This window comes from Carcharhinus amblyrhynchos, chromosome 35 (assembly GCF_965287045.1).
Source record: "Carcharhinus amblyrhynchos chromosome 35, sCarAmb.v2.hapA, whole genome shotgun sequence".
Lineage (NCBI taxonomy): Eukaryota > Metazoa > Chordata > Chondrichthyes > Carcharhiniformes > Carcharhinidae > Carcharhinus > Carcharhinus amblyrhynchos.
Genome location: NC_137358.1, coordinates 6,373,575 through 6,389,210, shown reverse-complemented (window position 1 = coordinate 6,389,210; position 15,636 = coordinate 6,373,575). Strand labels below are relative to the sequence as shown.

Genomic DNA, 15,636 nt, shown 5'->3' with positions numbered 1-15,636 from the left:
CTCCATCCAGGCATTCTCCGAGTCAGCCTCTTCTGGACCCTCTCCTAACATGCTTCTTTGCGGGGTACATTGAGTTTGCCCACCCGCTTATCTAATCGGTGGCACAGCACTGCTGCCTCACAGCACCAGTTCGATTCCCGGCTTGGGTATCCGCCTGTGCGGAATCTGCACGTTCTCCCCGTGTCTGCGCGGGTTTCTCCCGGGTGCTCCGGTTTCCTCCCACGGTCTGAAAGACGTGCTGGTTAGGGTGCATTGGCCGTGCTAAATTCTCCCTCAGTGTACCCGAACCGGAGTGTGGCAACTATGGGATTTTCACAGTAACTTCACTGCAGTGTTAATGTAAGCCTACTTGTGACAATAATGAATAAACTTTAAACATGTAACTAGTTAACTAGAGATGTCCTCACCTGACGAAGGGGCGGCGCTCCGAAAGCTAGTGGCATTTGCTACCAAATAAATCTGTTGGACTTTAACCTGGTGTTGTGAGACTTCTTACTGAACTAGAGATGTAACGTAGGCCAAGGTAGCATCAGCCCAAAGTTCCTCATCCCCGTGTGCTAACACCGGACTGCTGATCAAGCGACACCTTTTTTGTGTCATTTGTGGCTCAAGGGCATCATTGGCTGGCCAGTATTTATTGCCCATCCCCAACTGCCCATTTTCAGGGGGCAGTTGAAAGTCAACCACATTGCTGCGGCTCTGGAGTCACATGTAGGCCAGACCGGGTAAGGACGGCAGATTTCCTTCCCTGGAGAGACATTAGTGACCCAGATGGGTTTTTCCGACAATGGTTTCATGGACATCAGTAGATTCTTAATATTTTTATTAAATTCAAATTCCACCATCTGCTGTGGTGGGATTCGATCCCGGGTCCCCAGAACATTAGCTGAGTTTCTGGATTAATAGTCCACCGATAATACCACCAGGCCATCGCCTCTCTCTCCTCCTTTAAGACAGTCTGGGTTTTGTCCATCACCCCACACATATCCTGACCAGGCTCGGTGTCAAGTTTTGATTGGCCATGCTTCTGGGGTGTGCCAGGGAACACGAAAGGTGCTATATAAATGCAAGTTGTTGTTGGACAAACAAGAAAACATACCCCTCCCTACATCAAGGGGGACAAAGTCAAAATGGTTGAGAGCTTCAAGTCTCTAGGTATCCAGATCACCAACAACCTGTCCTGGTCCCCCCCAAGCCGACACTCTTGTTAAGAAAGCCCACCAACGCCTCTACTTTCTCAGAGACTGAAGAAATTTGGCATTTGAGCTACGATTCTCACCAACTTTTACAGATGCACCACAGAAAGCATTCTTTCTGGTTGTATCACAGCTTGGTATGGGCTCCTGCTCCGCCCAGGACCACAAGAAACTACAAAAGTCATGAATGAAGCCCAATCCATTACGCAAACCAACCTCCCGTCCGTTGACTCTGTCCACACCTCTCGCTGTCTTGGAAAAGTAGCCAGCATAATCAAGGACCCCACACACCCCTGACATTCTCTCTTCCACCTTCTTCCATTGGGAAAAAGATACAAAAGTCTGAGGTCACACATCAAACAACTCAAGAACAGCTTCTTCCCTGCTATCATCGGACTTTTGAGTGGACCTACCTCGCATTAAGTTGATCTTTCTCTACACCCTAGCTATGACTGTAACACTACATTCTGCACTCTCTCCTTTCCTTCTCTATGAATGGTATGTTTTGTCTGTATAGCGCGCAAGAAACAATACTTTTCACTGTATACTAATACATGTGACAATAATAAATCAAATCAAATCAAATAGACACAAGAGTAAAATTGGGAAATGGAGGAGAGTCTGAGAATGGAATTTGAATTATTGTTTGGATTTGAGTTGGGATTTTTCCAGCCTTCCGGAGGTGGCAGCTCATCAGTGGGGTCTTCCAGTCCACTGCGGTTGACGGGATCTTATACAGCTTGCCTGCCCTGGCACCAGTGAACCCACCGGGCTGAGATCGCCCTGGTGGGACCAAAAATCCCACCGGGGATAATGGCCAGCAACTCCAAACCTTGACAATGGGATTGTGAATGGAGAAAGGACTTCAATTTACCATAGACACAAGATGATCAAGAATACTCCTGAGTTTGTGTGAGTGCGTGTTATAATAGGTGTGTGTGTGAGTAGATGTGTGAGTCTGTGAGTGTAAGTCTGAGTGTGAATGTGAGTGAGTGAGTATGTGTGTGTGTGTGAGCGTGTGTGTGTGTGTGTGTGTGTGAGCGTCTGAGTAAGTGTGCCTGTGTGTGTGCAAGTGTTGCGAGTGTGAGTACGAACATGTGAGTGTGTGTGTGAGTATGGATGTGAGTGTGAACGTGTGAGTGTGTGAGTGCGAGTGTGAGAGTGTGAGAGAGTGTGAGTGTGAGTGAGTGTGAGTGTGAGTGAGTGTGAGAGTGTGTGAGTGTGTGAGAGAGTGTGAGTGAACCTTGTGAGTGAACAAGAATGGAATGTTGAAGGACGGGTAACCTCGAGGCCCAGGTTAATGCAGTTCAAATCCCACTGCGGCACCAAGGTGAAATTTCAATTCTATTAACAAATCCACAATTATAAATACAACGGTGATCGTGACAATTGTAGGGAAAAAAACCCATCTGGTTCACTAATGTCCCTTTATGGAAGGAAATCTGCCGTCCTTACCCGGTCTGGCCTACATGTGACTCCAGAGCCACAGCAATGGGGTTGACTCTCAACTGCCCTCCGAAACAGCTGAGTGAGACACTCAGTTCAAGGGGTAATTAGGGGCGGGCAATAAATGCGGACCCAGCCAGCGACACCCACACCCCCACAGAAGAAATTGAAAAGAAGTTTGGGGTGGGATTTTCCAGCCGCAATCACTCCAAACCCAGAAACTAAAGTTCAAGTTTATTAGTCACAAGTAAGGCTTACGTTAACACTGCAATGAAGTTACTGTGAAAATCCCCTAGTTGCCTTAGTCCGGCGCCTGTTCGGGTACACTGAGGGAGAATTTAGCACCTAACCAGCACGTTTTTTGGACTGTGGGAGGAAACTGGAGCACGCCGAGGAAACCCACGCAGACACGGGGGGAATGTGCAAACTCCACACAGGCAGTGACCCAAGCCTGGAATTGAACCCAGGTCCCTGGCGCTGTGAGGCAGCAGCAGTGCTAACCACTGTGCCACCACGCCGCCTAATTCCCGCCCGAGGACAAGGGCCATTTGCATGGTCCAGCCCCCTTCCATCCGCTCCGGTTGCCATAGCGGCAGGACAGGAAACGTCCCCCACCTCCATTCTTCCTCACATAATTAACTGGATGAGATAAAACCTGCCCCCTTAAGGAGCACACTTGCTGGGTTTGTGATTAGCGCATTAATAAGTAAAGATTAGACTGATGAATCTCCCGATGGCTTGCTTCCGAGAGCCTGCGTTCAAACGAATGATGGATATTACCCTAAACCTCAGCAGGCCCGAGAAGGCTGACCTCCCTCTGCTCTTTCTCAATCACCTCGGATTTTCCGGGCTTCCCTCAGAATCGGTGAAGGAAGTCGTGGGTGTTCTAGTTGGGTGACCCAGCGAGAAGTAAGCGCAAGATGGCATTTCTCTGCCAAATCCAGATCAGGAATTTCACACCCTGGCCCCATCCTGTCTGCCCCACGGTCCAACGATTTGTGTAGAGGATCAGAAGGACCTTGGGGCCCGGGTCCATAGGACTCTTAAATCGGCCTCGCAGGTGGAGGATGTGGTCAAGAAGGCGTGTGGTGTTCTGGCCTTCATCAATCGAGGGATTGAGTTTAGGAGTCGGGAGATAATGCTGCAACTTTATAAGACCCTTGTCAGACCCCACTGTGCGCAGTTCTGGTCGCCTCACTACAAGAAGGACGTGGAAGCTATTGAAAGGTGAACTCGTTGGGGTCTTTTAAGAGACGTCTGGATGAGTACATGGGATTTAATGGGATTGAGGGGTATAGATAGGCCTCATAGGTAGGGATATGATCGGTGCAACTTGTGGGCCGAAGGGCCTGTTTGTGCTGTAGTGTTCGATGTCCCCTCCCATCTTCGGAAGGATGCCCTTGTTTTAGAGGGACTACAGTGAAGGTTGACTCGGCTGATTGCTGGGATAGCAGATCTGTCATATGAGGAGAGACTAAGTCGGTTAGGATTATATTCAGCGTGGTTTTAGACATCTCATAGACATACACTCCTCCATTTCCTTCCAACGGGGAAACGATAGAAAAGTCTGAGATCACATACTCAAGAACATCTACTTCCCTGTTGCCATCAGACTTTTGAATGGATCCACCTTATATTAAGGTCACTACACCCTAGCTATGACCGTAACACGATATTCTGCATCCTCTCCTTCCCTTCTCCCTTATGTACTCTATGAACGGTATGCTTTTTCTGTATAGCACGCAAGAAACTATACTTTTCACTGTATCCCAATACATGTGACAATAACAAATCAATTCCTCCAATTCTGCACCCTTGTGCATTCTTGGTGGCACAGTGGTTAGCGCTGCTGCCTCACAGTGCCAGGGACCTGGGTTCGATTCCCGGCTTGGGTCACTGTCTGTGTGGAGTTTGCACATTCTCCCCACGTCTGCGTGGGCTTCCTCCGGCTGCTCCAGTTTCCTACCACAGTCTGAAACACGTGCAGGTTAGGGACATCGGCCGTGCTAAATTCTCCCTCAGTGTTACCCGAACAGGCACCGGAGTGTGGCGACTAGGGGATTTTCACAGTAACTTCATTGCAGTGTGAGCTTACTTGTGACATGAATGAATAAACTTTACCATTTGGGCAACTGTACTCCCCACCATCAGGGCTCTGGAGAACCACCAGGTTGTCTCTAAGACCACAAGAAACAGGAACAGGGGGAGGCCATTCGGCCCCTCGAGCCTGCCCCACCATTCAATACAATCACGATTGATCCGACATTCCTCATGTCCACTTCCCTGTGCCCTTTCCCTAATCCTTGATTCCCTTACTGGTTAAAAATCTACCTATCTCATTCTTAAATAGACACAGGGATTCTGCCACCCAGCTCTCTGTGGTAAGGAGTTCCAAAGACTCACAACTTTCTGAGAGAGGAAATTCCTCTTCCTTTCCTTCTTAAATTGGCACCCCTTTATTCTGAGGCTTGACCCTTTCTGGTCCTAGACTGGATAGGCCATGGTAAATGGCCATTAGTGTCCAAAGATGTGCAGGTTAGGTGGATTGGCCATGCTAAATTGCCCCTTAGTGTCCAAAGATGTGTAGGTTAGGTGGATTGACCATGCTAAATTGTCCCTTAGTGTCTAAATATGTGTGGGTTAGTGGGATTAGAGGGGTACGTGCGTGTGGTTACGGGGACAGGGCAGGGGATGGGCCCGGGTGAAATGCTCTTTCGGAGAGTCGGTGCAAATTCGATGGGCTGAATAGCCTCCTTCCGCACTGCAGGGAAACTGTGGTTAGTCCATTTTTAAACCTGGAGGTTGGTGGGTGGGGGTGAGTTGGAGGGTCAGGTGTCTCAGAGTGCGGTGATAGACTGAGGTGGGCCACGTACCTCACACCAGGCACTTTGCTAGGACCCCCCCCCCCTCCTCCCCACCCCGCTCTGCGTACTTGTGAGACAGACAGCGCTTACAGAGACAGCTCGCACTGTAATAAAGCAATAAAGTAAGTTTGCAAATTTGTTGAATTCCGATCCACCTCTTTGTGTAGGCGAGCGATAGAGTGGAATAGCAAATTAGATGTCACCGCATCTCCTTGAACAAGCGTGTGGCTCGTTTGCTCACTCACTCCCCTCCCACCGCCCCCCCGCCTCATCGAAGCCTCGGATTGGAGGCTGCCGCGGGTGGCGTCGGCCCAACTCTCTCCACATTAGACAAATAAAACTTCCTCGTCGCACAGGTCCACGGACAGGTAATCAATCCCTGGGAGCGTCCAGAGATTCCAATGCTAATTTTGGGAAGAGGCGCGACACTCTCTGGCTTCCTGCCAGGACAAGGAAAAGGCCATTTGGCCCATCGAGTCCGCGGCGCCATTCTCCAAGCTCATAAGAACATAAAAACCAGGAGCAGGGTTAGGCCATCTAGCCCCTCGAGCCTGCCCCGCCATTCAATAAGATCATGGCTGATCTGATAGTGGTTCAGTTCCACATTCCCGCCCTCTCCCCATAACCCTTAATTCCCTTATTGGTCAGGAACCTATCTACCTGTGACTTAAACACATTTAACGAGGTAGCCTCCACTGCTTCAATGGGCAGAGAATTCCAAAGGTTCACCACCCTCTGGGAGAAGTTGTTCCTCCTCAACTCTAAACTGATAAATCCCCCTTATTTTGAGGCTGTACCCTCTAGTTCTTGTTTCCATCTAAGTGGAAGTAATTTCTCCGCTCCTACCCTGTCTAGCCCCTTCATTGGTGAGCTGTATGAACTCCATTCACGGGGCGGCACAGTGGGTTAGCACTGCTGCCTCACGGCGCCAGGGACCCAGGTTCGATTCCCCGCCTCGGGTCACCGTCTGTGTGGAGTTTGCACGTTCTTCCCCGCGTCTGCGTGGGTTTGCTCCGGTCTCCTCCCGCAGTCTGAAAGACGTGCTGGTTAGGGTGCACTGGTCGCGCCAAATTCCCCCTTAGTGTCCCAGGATGATGAGTAGGTTAGAGGAATTAGCAGGGTAAATGTGTGGGGTTACGGGGACAGGGCCTGGGTTGGGATTATCGTAGTCCAAAGATGTGTGGGTTATGTGGATTGGCTATGCTCAATTGCCCTTAGTATCTGGGGGACCAGCAAGGGTAAATACATAGGGTTGCGGGTATGGGGCCTGGGCCAGATTGTGGTCGGTGCAGACTTGATGCGCCAAATGGCCTCCTTCTGCACTGTAGGGATTATATGATTCTATCCTCCATTTGTCCACATCCCTCGCTGACATCAGGAAAACATAGAAACTAGAAGCAGGAGTAGGCCATTCTGCCCTTCGAGCCTGCTCCACCATTCATTCTGATCATGGCTGATCATCAAATATCCAGATCCCCCGCCCCCCCCACTTTGCCCCCATATCCCTTGATCCCTTTAGCCCCAAGAGCTACATCTAATCTTTCTCTTGAAATCACACAACATTTTGGCCTCTGTGGGAGTGAATTCCACACATTCACCACCCTCTGGGTGAGGAAATTTCTCCTCACCTCAGTCCTAAAAGGTTTAGCCCTTATCCTCAAACTCTGACCCCTAGTTCTGGATTCCCCTGCCATCGGGAACATTCTTTCTGAATCCACCCTGTCTAATCCTATTAGAATTTTGTAAGTTTCTATGAGATCCCCTCTCACTCTCCTAAACTCCAGTGAATATAATCCTAACTGACTTAGTCTCTTGCTCAGGGAGTCCAAGTTGCTATGGGAACCCGTAGCTTTTCCACGCATGTTATAGGCTGGAGATACGGATAATGATGTCGAGGCTCCAACACTCTCTCCATCACATGGAAAATCAGGACTCTCTCCTGCTCTTACCGTTTGCTGTGTGTGTTGGAAGGATTTACAGGCTGACACTCAACCTTATGACACTCAACCTTACCATCTTATGAATGCACCTTCCTCAGCCATCAAGTCCTGGGGTGGGACTCGAACCCAGTTTCTCTGCTTCAGAGGCAGGGACACTAACCAATCTGCCTTCCGATCTCCCTGCAACACTCGCTACCCTAACCTATGCCAACTTCAGCCTTGAACCCTCTATTGGTCCCCACGGTGGTGCAGTGGTTAGCGCTGTTGCCTCACGGCACCAGGGAGCCAGGTTCGATTCCCCGCTTGGGTCACTGTCTGTGCGGAGTCTGAACATTCTCCCCGTGTCTGTGTGGGTTTCCTCCGGGCGCTCCGGTTTCCTCCCACTGTCCGAAAGACGTGCTGGCTAGGTGCAGTGGCCGTGCTAAATTCTCCCTCAGTGTACCTGAACAGGCACTGGAGTGTGGCGACTAGGGGATTTTCACAGTAACTTCACTGCAGTGTTAATGTCAGCCTACTTGTGAAACTAATAAACTTGAAAACCCATTGAGACTAAAGCAAAATACTGCAGATGCTGGAAATCTAAGCCTAGTTGTGACATTAATACATAAACTTCCCCAGGCTCACACACCCACCTTATGCCTGTGACCCCCCCCCTAACCTCCCTAAGGGGGATTCTAAGGGGTAATTTAGCATGGCCAACGGATCTAAGCTACATGTCTTTCAGATTGTGGGAGGAAACTGCAGCACCCGGAGGAAACCCATGCAGACATGGGGAGAACATGCAGACTCCACACAGGTCCCTGTAGCTGTGAGGCAGCAGTGCTGACCACTCTGTCACCATTAAGGGTGCTACCTAGAGTGTAAATCGGGGACTTGGAGTATTCTTCACCCCCACTGTACAAATAATTACTGCTTTAACCCTGTGACTGCTGGATGTGAACATATAAACAGGAGGAGAACATTCGACCCCTCAGGCCGGTTCCTCCATGGCTGCTCTAAGTACCTCAAATCTGCCTCCTGTCAACACCCTACCCCGATCACTCCCTCTTGATTATCAGGAATCTATCCCACCTCTGCCTTCATAGTGGCACAGTGGTTAGCACTGCTGCCTCACAGTGGCGGGGCCCGGGTTCAATTCTGAACGCAGGTAACTTTGTGTGTGGAGTTTGCACATTCTCCCCATGTCTGCATGGGTTTCCTCCCACAGTCCAAGGATGTGCGGGTTAGGTTGATTGGCAGTGCTAAATGGCCCCTTAGTGCCAGGGGAATTAGCAGGGTAAATATGCAAAGTTATGGGGATAGGGCCTGGGTGGGATTATGGTCAGTGCAGACTCAATGGGCCGAATAGCCTCCTTCAGCACTGTAGGGATTCTATGATTCTATCCTACCTCTGCCTTCACAGTGCCACAGTGATTAGTACTGCTGCCTCACAGGGCAAGGGACCCGGGTTTGCTTCCCGGCTTGGGTCACTGTCTGTGCGGAGTTTGCACATTCTCCCCGTGTCTGCATGGGTTTCCTCCAGTTTCCTCCCAGAGTCCAAAAGGCGTGCTGGTTAGGTGAATTGGCCGTGCTAAATTCTCCCTCAGTGTACCCAAATAGGTGCCGGGGTGTGGCGACTAGGGGATTTTCACAGTAACTTTCATTTACAGTAATTGCAGTGTTAACGTAAGCCTCCTTGTGACACGAATAAATAAACTGTATTTTCAAAATATTCAAAGAATCTGGGCTGAACTTTCCCGCAGTCAGTGACCCAAGCCGGGAATCGAACCCGGGTTCCTCGTGCTGTGAGGCAGCAGTGCTGACCACTGTGCTGCCTACCAACTCAAGAACAGCTTCTTCCCTGCTGCCATCAGACTTTTGAATGGACCTACCTCGCATTAAGTTGACCTTTCTCTACACCCTACCTATGACTGTAACACTACATTCTGCACTCTCTCCTTTCGTTCTCTATGAACGGTATGCTTTGTCTGTATAGTGCGCAGGAAACAATATTTTTCACTGTACGCTAATAATGTGACAATAATAAATCAAATCAAAGTCCAAATACAAAGCATTTTGCAGGAATAATTAGTCCAGAGTTTGCATATAAGCATTGCAAGGCTGTTGCCATAGCAGCCGGAGAGTGGGCAGTACCTGGTTATGGTAGGCCTCCCACACTCTTGCTCTGCGGCCCCCACAGTTGGGGAACCCGGGCTATTTTGACACACGGATGGTAGGGGGCACACAAGGTCGCGGCAGTCAGAGAGCATTGACCTCAGCGGGACACCAGCGCTGAAACATTCTCGGCACTGGCAAAAACCCACCAGAAAGGACCTCGACACTCCAGCAGCTCATTCCCCCATGTCGCCCCCAAGGTTGACGCAAGGCCGCACTCAACCAGTTGCTAATGGTGATACTGTGCTGACCTAGGGCCTGTCCCTTTAAGGGTACACGCAGTCCCGTCAGCTGTGGGTCAATGGGAGCCAACGTGTGAGTTTTCCAATTGAGGAGGCGGCGATGTGGTATTATTGCTAGACTGTTAATCCAGGAACTCAGCTAGTGTTGTGGGGATCCAGGTTCGAATCCCACCACGGCAGATGATGGAATTTGAATTCAATGAAAAATACCTGGAATTAAGAATCTACTGATGGTCCGTTGTCGGAAAAAACTCATCTGGGTCACTAATGTCCCTTTAGGGAAGGAAATCTGCCGTCCTTACCCGGTCTGGCCTACAGGTGACTCCAGAGCCACAGCAATGTGGTTGACTCTTGACTCCCTCTGAAATGGCCTATCAAACCACTCAGTTCAAGGGGCAATTAGGGATGGGCAACAAATGTTGGCCTGGCCAGCGACAGCCACATCCCATGAATGGAATTGAGAGCACTGGAAGAGGCCACTCAGCCCAACAAATCTATACTAGTATTTATAGAACCTACAGTGCAGAAGGAGGCCATTTTGCCCATTGAGCCTGCACTGACAACAACCCCACACAGATCCCACCCCCATAATCCTGGATTTACAGTCCTGATCCCCCTGATGCTAAGGGAGAATGTAGCATGGCCAATCCACCTAATCTTTGGAGTGTGGGAGGAAACCGGAGCACCTGGAGGAAACCCACGCAGACATGGGGAGAATGTGCAAACTCCAGTCAGCCGAGGCCGGAACTGAACCCGGGTCCCTGGTGCTGTGAGGCCGCAGTGCTAACCACTGTGCCATCGTGCCACCCCTTTTTATTCTGCATACGCCCGATTAGATCTCGCACCATCAAGAATCCTCTTCTGCCTTTATCAGTCGTGGCACAGACTATGTTGGAAATTATGTTGGAGCTGTAGAGAATAAAATCTCTCGCTGGTTAGGCCACAGCTGTGTGCAGTTCCGGTCGCCTTGCTGTAGAAAGGATGTGATTACACTGGAGAGGGTGCAGAGGAGACTCACCAGGATGCTGCCTGGGCTGGAGGGTTTCAGCTGTGAAGAGAGGCTGGTTAGGCTGGGGTTGCTTTCCTTAGTAAGAAGCCTCACAACACCAGGTTAAAGTCCAACAGGTTTATTTGGTAGCAAACGCCACTAGCTTTCGGGGCTCTGCCCCTTCGTCAGGTGAGTGGGGAGTTCTGATCACAAACAAACCCTTCAGCAGTCACGGGCATTCAGCCTCTGATCTTCGGGTAAGCATTCTCCAAGGCGGCCTTCACAACAACGCAGAGTCGCTGAACAGAGACTGATAGCCAAGTTCCGCACGCATGAGGACGGCCTCAACCGGGATCTTGGGTTCATGTCACACTATCTGTAACCCTGACTTGCCTGGGTTTGCAACATCTCACTTACTGTCCTGTCTGGATCTCTTTAACCTGTGCTTAATGCTACCTCCACTCACATTGTCTGCACCTCTAAGACTTGATTAGCTGTAAAGATTCACATTCTAATCAGTATTCTGTAAACTGAGTGTGTGTCTTTATATGCCCTGTTTGTGATCAGAACTCCCCCCTCCTCACCTGACGAAGGGGCAGAGCCCCGAAAGCTAGTGGCATTTGTTACCAAATAAACCTGTTGGACTTTAACCTGGTGTCGTGAGACTTCTTACTGTGCCCACCCCAGTCCAACGCCGGCATCTCCACATCATTGCTTTCTTTAGAGCAGAGAAGGCTGAGGGGGGACCTGTTTGAGGTGTACGGAATAATGAGATAGTGTAGATAAGAAGGAACTTCTTCCCTTTGCAAAGGGTTCAATAACCAGGGCCGTAGATTTCAGTCAGGGGCAAGAGATTTAGAGGGGATTTGAGAAAAATCTTTTTACCCGGAGGGTGGTGAGGGTCTGGAATGAGCTGCCAGGGGAAATCTTTAAAAAGGACTGGACGAGGCAGGAAATCTTTAAAAAGGACTGGACGAGCACTTGGAACATCATAGTATTCAAGACCGAGTGCTGGCAAGTGGGATTAGATTAGATGTAGTTGAAGACTAGATGGGCCGAAAGGCCTCTTCTGTACTGCATGATTCTTATCGCTCCTCATTCACGAACACAGGTAGGTTAAATGCATTAATGTGAATCACCTGACTTACTCACCGGAGTCAGAGTCTCGCAGGTGGCACAATGGTTAGCACTGCCACCTCACAGCGCCAGGGACCCAGGTTCAATTCCGGCCTTGAGTCACTGTCTGTGTGGAGATTGCACATTCTCCCCATATCTGCATGGGTTTCCCTCAAGTGCTCCGGTTTCCTCCCACTGTCTGAAAGACGTGCTGGTTAGGGTGCATTGGCCATGTTAAATTCTCCCTCAGTGTGTCCAAACAGGTGCCGGAGTGTGGCGACTAGGGGATTTTCACAGTAACCACATCGCAGACTTAATGCAAACCTACTTGCAGAACCATAGAATCCTACAGAACAGAAGGAGGCCATTCAGCCCATCAAGTCTGCATCGACCACAATCCCACCCAGTTCCTATCCCCATAATCCCATGCATTTAACCTGCTAATCCCCCTGACACTAAGCACTAACCTGCACATCATTGGCCACTAAGGGGCAATTTAGCATGGCCAATCCACCTAACCGCACATCTTTGGGCACTAAGGGGCAATTTAGCATGGCCAATCCACCTAACCGCACATCTTTGGGCACTAAGGGGCAATTTAGCATGGCCAATCCACCTAACCTGCATATCTTTGGACACTAAGGGGCAATTTAGCATGGCCAATCCACCTAACCTGCACATCTTTGGACACTAAGGGGCAATTTAGCATGACCAATCCACCTAACCTACACATCTTTGGACACAAAAGGGCAATTTAGCATGGCCAATCCACCTAACCTGCATATCTTTGGACACTAAGGGGCAATTTAGCATGGCCAATCCACCTAACCCACACACCTGCTCTGTGAAAGGAAACGAGAACACCAGAATGAAGGCCCACGTAAAAGGTGCAAACTCCCCACAGACAGTGACCCTCCCCTCTCCCACTCCAGGCACCCAAACGCCTAATCATAGGTCCCTCACTCTCTCCAGGGCAATAACGCAGGAGCGCTGCCCCTGTCGGAGTGCTGCCAGCTTTCAGAAAAGGCAGTAAACCGAGGACCCCATCCCCCACCTCCCCCAACAACCCCACCACCCTGCCTTGGATGAGATTCAAAGTTCACGCAGCGTGAATCCGACGCAGAGATAGCGAGTTTTTTTTCCCTCTCCCTACCCCTCTTTCCCAGTGCCACGGCTGGATGTTTGCCAATCCCCAGTCCAACATCGGGAGTAACGGTCGAAGCCGGTGTTATCCAGCTTGCCACCCGTGGGATATTCCTGTGCGGAAACTAACTGCGGCAATTCCGGTTTCAGTTCGGTCAGCGGGCTTCAGGAAGTGCTGGCGTTGGCGGGGCATCTTGCTGAGGTTCGTCAAAGTCTAACGGGCACTGCATTGGTCAAGGCAAAAGATTATACTTCACCGGCCCCCCCCATCTGACCCCCACTCAAACCCCACCCCCATCATCACCCCCACGGTGCTCCATCCAACCATTTCCTTCCTGCGGATTTCCTCCTGCTTCTCTCTCCCATTCCCATCCCCCTCCCTCTATCCAAGGATACTGAGACCCACTCAACAACCCAACCCTATCATAACTAAATATCATGCCCCCTATTTTCTGAAGTCCAACCCAACAGTCTCTGAACAAATTCTTACAGAACTTTTGACGAGCTGGGAGCTGATTAGACAGAGCAAAAGAGAAACTAAAATACTTCTGGAGGCAGAAGTTTCACAAGTTAAACCACACATAGGTGGCACGGTGGTTAGCGCCAGGGACCCAGGGCTCGATTCCGGCCTCGGGTCAATGTCTGCGTTGAGATTGCATTTTTAAGTTTATTTATTAGCGTCATAAGTAGGCTTACATTAACACTGCAATGAAATTACTGTGAAAATCCCCTAGTCGCCCCTGTTCAGGTACACTGAGGGAGAATTTAGCACGGCCAATGCACCCTAACCAACACGTGTTTCGGACTGTGGGAGGAAACCGGAGCACCCGGAGGAAACCCACGCAGGCACGGGGAGAAGGTGCAGACTCCACACAGACAGTGACCCAAGCCAGGGATCGAACCTGGGTCCCTGGCAGTGCCAACCACTGTCTGCATGGGTTTCCTCCGGTTCCCTCCCACTCTCCAAAACTGCGCAGGCTATGTGTATTGGCAGTGCTAAATTGCCCCTTGGTGTCAGGGGGATTCGCAGGGTAAACGCACAGGGTTATGGGGATAGGGCCTGGGTGGGATTGTGGTCAGTGCAGGCTCAGTGGGCTGAATGGCCTCCTTCCGCACTGTAAAGATTCTATGAATGAGTGCGAGAGTGTACCCAACGACACAAGCATTGCATGCTTGCTCCCTGGGTATGGTGAGCTTGCTTGATCGCTGTCTGGGGAGGGGGATGGGGGGAGGGGGATGGGGGCAGGGGGGTGGGCTTGTGGGGGGTGATGGGGGGGTGCAGAAACAAGCTGGAATTTTTGCCTTCATTCCCACTTTGGGAGGAAGAGGTTGGGGAGAAATTAGAAAAGCTACAACAGCAGATTTGGAAACACTGGGGAGATTTCTACTTTTTCCTCCACGCTTAAAATTAGAAATGCAGAGTGGACAAGTCAAGACCTTAATCCACCTCCTCACTTACACACAGCCCCCCAGACCCTCAACTGCAAAAGTGTCCCCCACCCTCCAAAACCCCCAGAGCTGCGCAGCACCCCCAGTCAAAGTGCCTGACGCCTCTCCCAGTCGAAGTGCCTGTGATTCTTCCCCCAAAGTGTCTGTGATTCCTCCCCAGTTGAAATGCCTGTGACGCCTCCCGCAGTCGAAGTGCCTGTGACGCCTCTCCCAGCCAAAGTGCCTGTGATTCCTCCCCCAGTCGAAGTGCCTGTGACGCCTCTCCTAGTTGAAGTGCCTGTGATTCCTCCCCCAGTGGAAGTGCCTCTGACTCCCCCCCCCAACATCAAAGTGCCTGTGACGCCTGCCCCAGTCGAAGTGCCTGTGTCGCCTCCCCCAGTCCAAGTACCTGTGATTCCTCCCCCAGTCGAAGTGCCTCTGACTCCTCCCCCATCAGTGCCTGTGACGCCTCCCCCAGTTGAAGTGCCTGTGATTCCTCCCGTAGTCAAAGTGCCTCTGACTCCTCCCCCAGTGCAAGTGCCTGTGACGCCTCCCCCAGTCGAAGTGCCTGTGATTCTCCCTCTAGTCAAACTGCCTCTGACTCCTCCCCCATCAAAGTGCCTGTGATGCCCCCCCCCCTCAAGTCGAAGTGCATGTGATTCCTGCCCCAGTCGAAGTGCCTGTGATGCCTGCCCCAGCCGAAGTGCCTTACCGTCTGCTGCAGGTCCGGGATGCCGATGCGAAAGACCATCATGCTGAAGTTGGCGTCGGTGCCCCGCTCCCGGGGCTTGGTGGCCGGGGCGCCGCCGCCTCGCAGGCTCTCCTCCCCGGAGCTGCCGCTGTCAGACTCGCCGGGGTAGTCGGGGAGGCTCCGCCGCTCATCCTCGCTGGAAGCCGGGCTGAGGGGCATCTTTCAGCGGGGGCTGGGGGCACCAGGCAGTGGCTGCATCACCCAGAGCTGCAGAGAGAGAGACACACACAGGGAGATGCTAACTACAGCCTTTCAACACTGAACTCCCAGCACAGTGCACCTCCATCTATAACACACACACACACACACAGTAAAGCAATATCCCTCCAAAATTAACAAGCAATGTTAGAAATCCCTTGCCTTCTCTG

General features: G+C 51.0%; 1 protein-coding gene across 1 annotated transcript in view; it reads right to left on the bottom strand.

The window, feature by feature from the left end:
- LOC145361524 (SH3 and multiple ankyrin repeat domains protein 1-like) overlaps positions 1 to 15,427 on the bottom strand; it is a 30,008-nt gene extending 14,581 nt beyond the window's left edge. The window contains exons 1-2 of the mRNA XM_080217337.1: positions 15,230 to 15,427; positions 13,149 to 13,218 (exon numbers count right to left, since the gene is read on the bottom strand). Coding sequence (XP_080073463.1) covers positions 13,149 to 13,218; positions 15,230 to 15,427 — 268 coding nt within the window. The remainder of the gene's footprint in view (positions 1 to 13,148; positions 13,219 to 15,229) is intronic.
- Between the last annotated feature and the right edge of the window lie 209 nt (positions 15,428 to 15,636).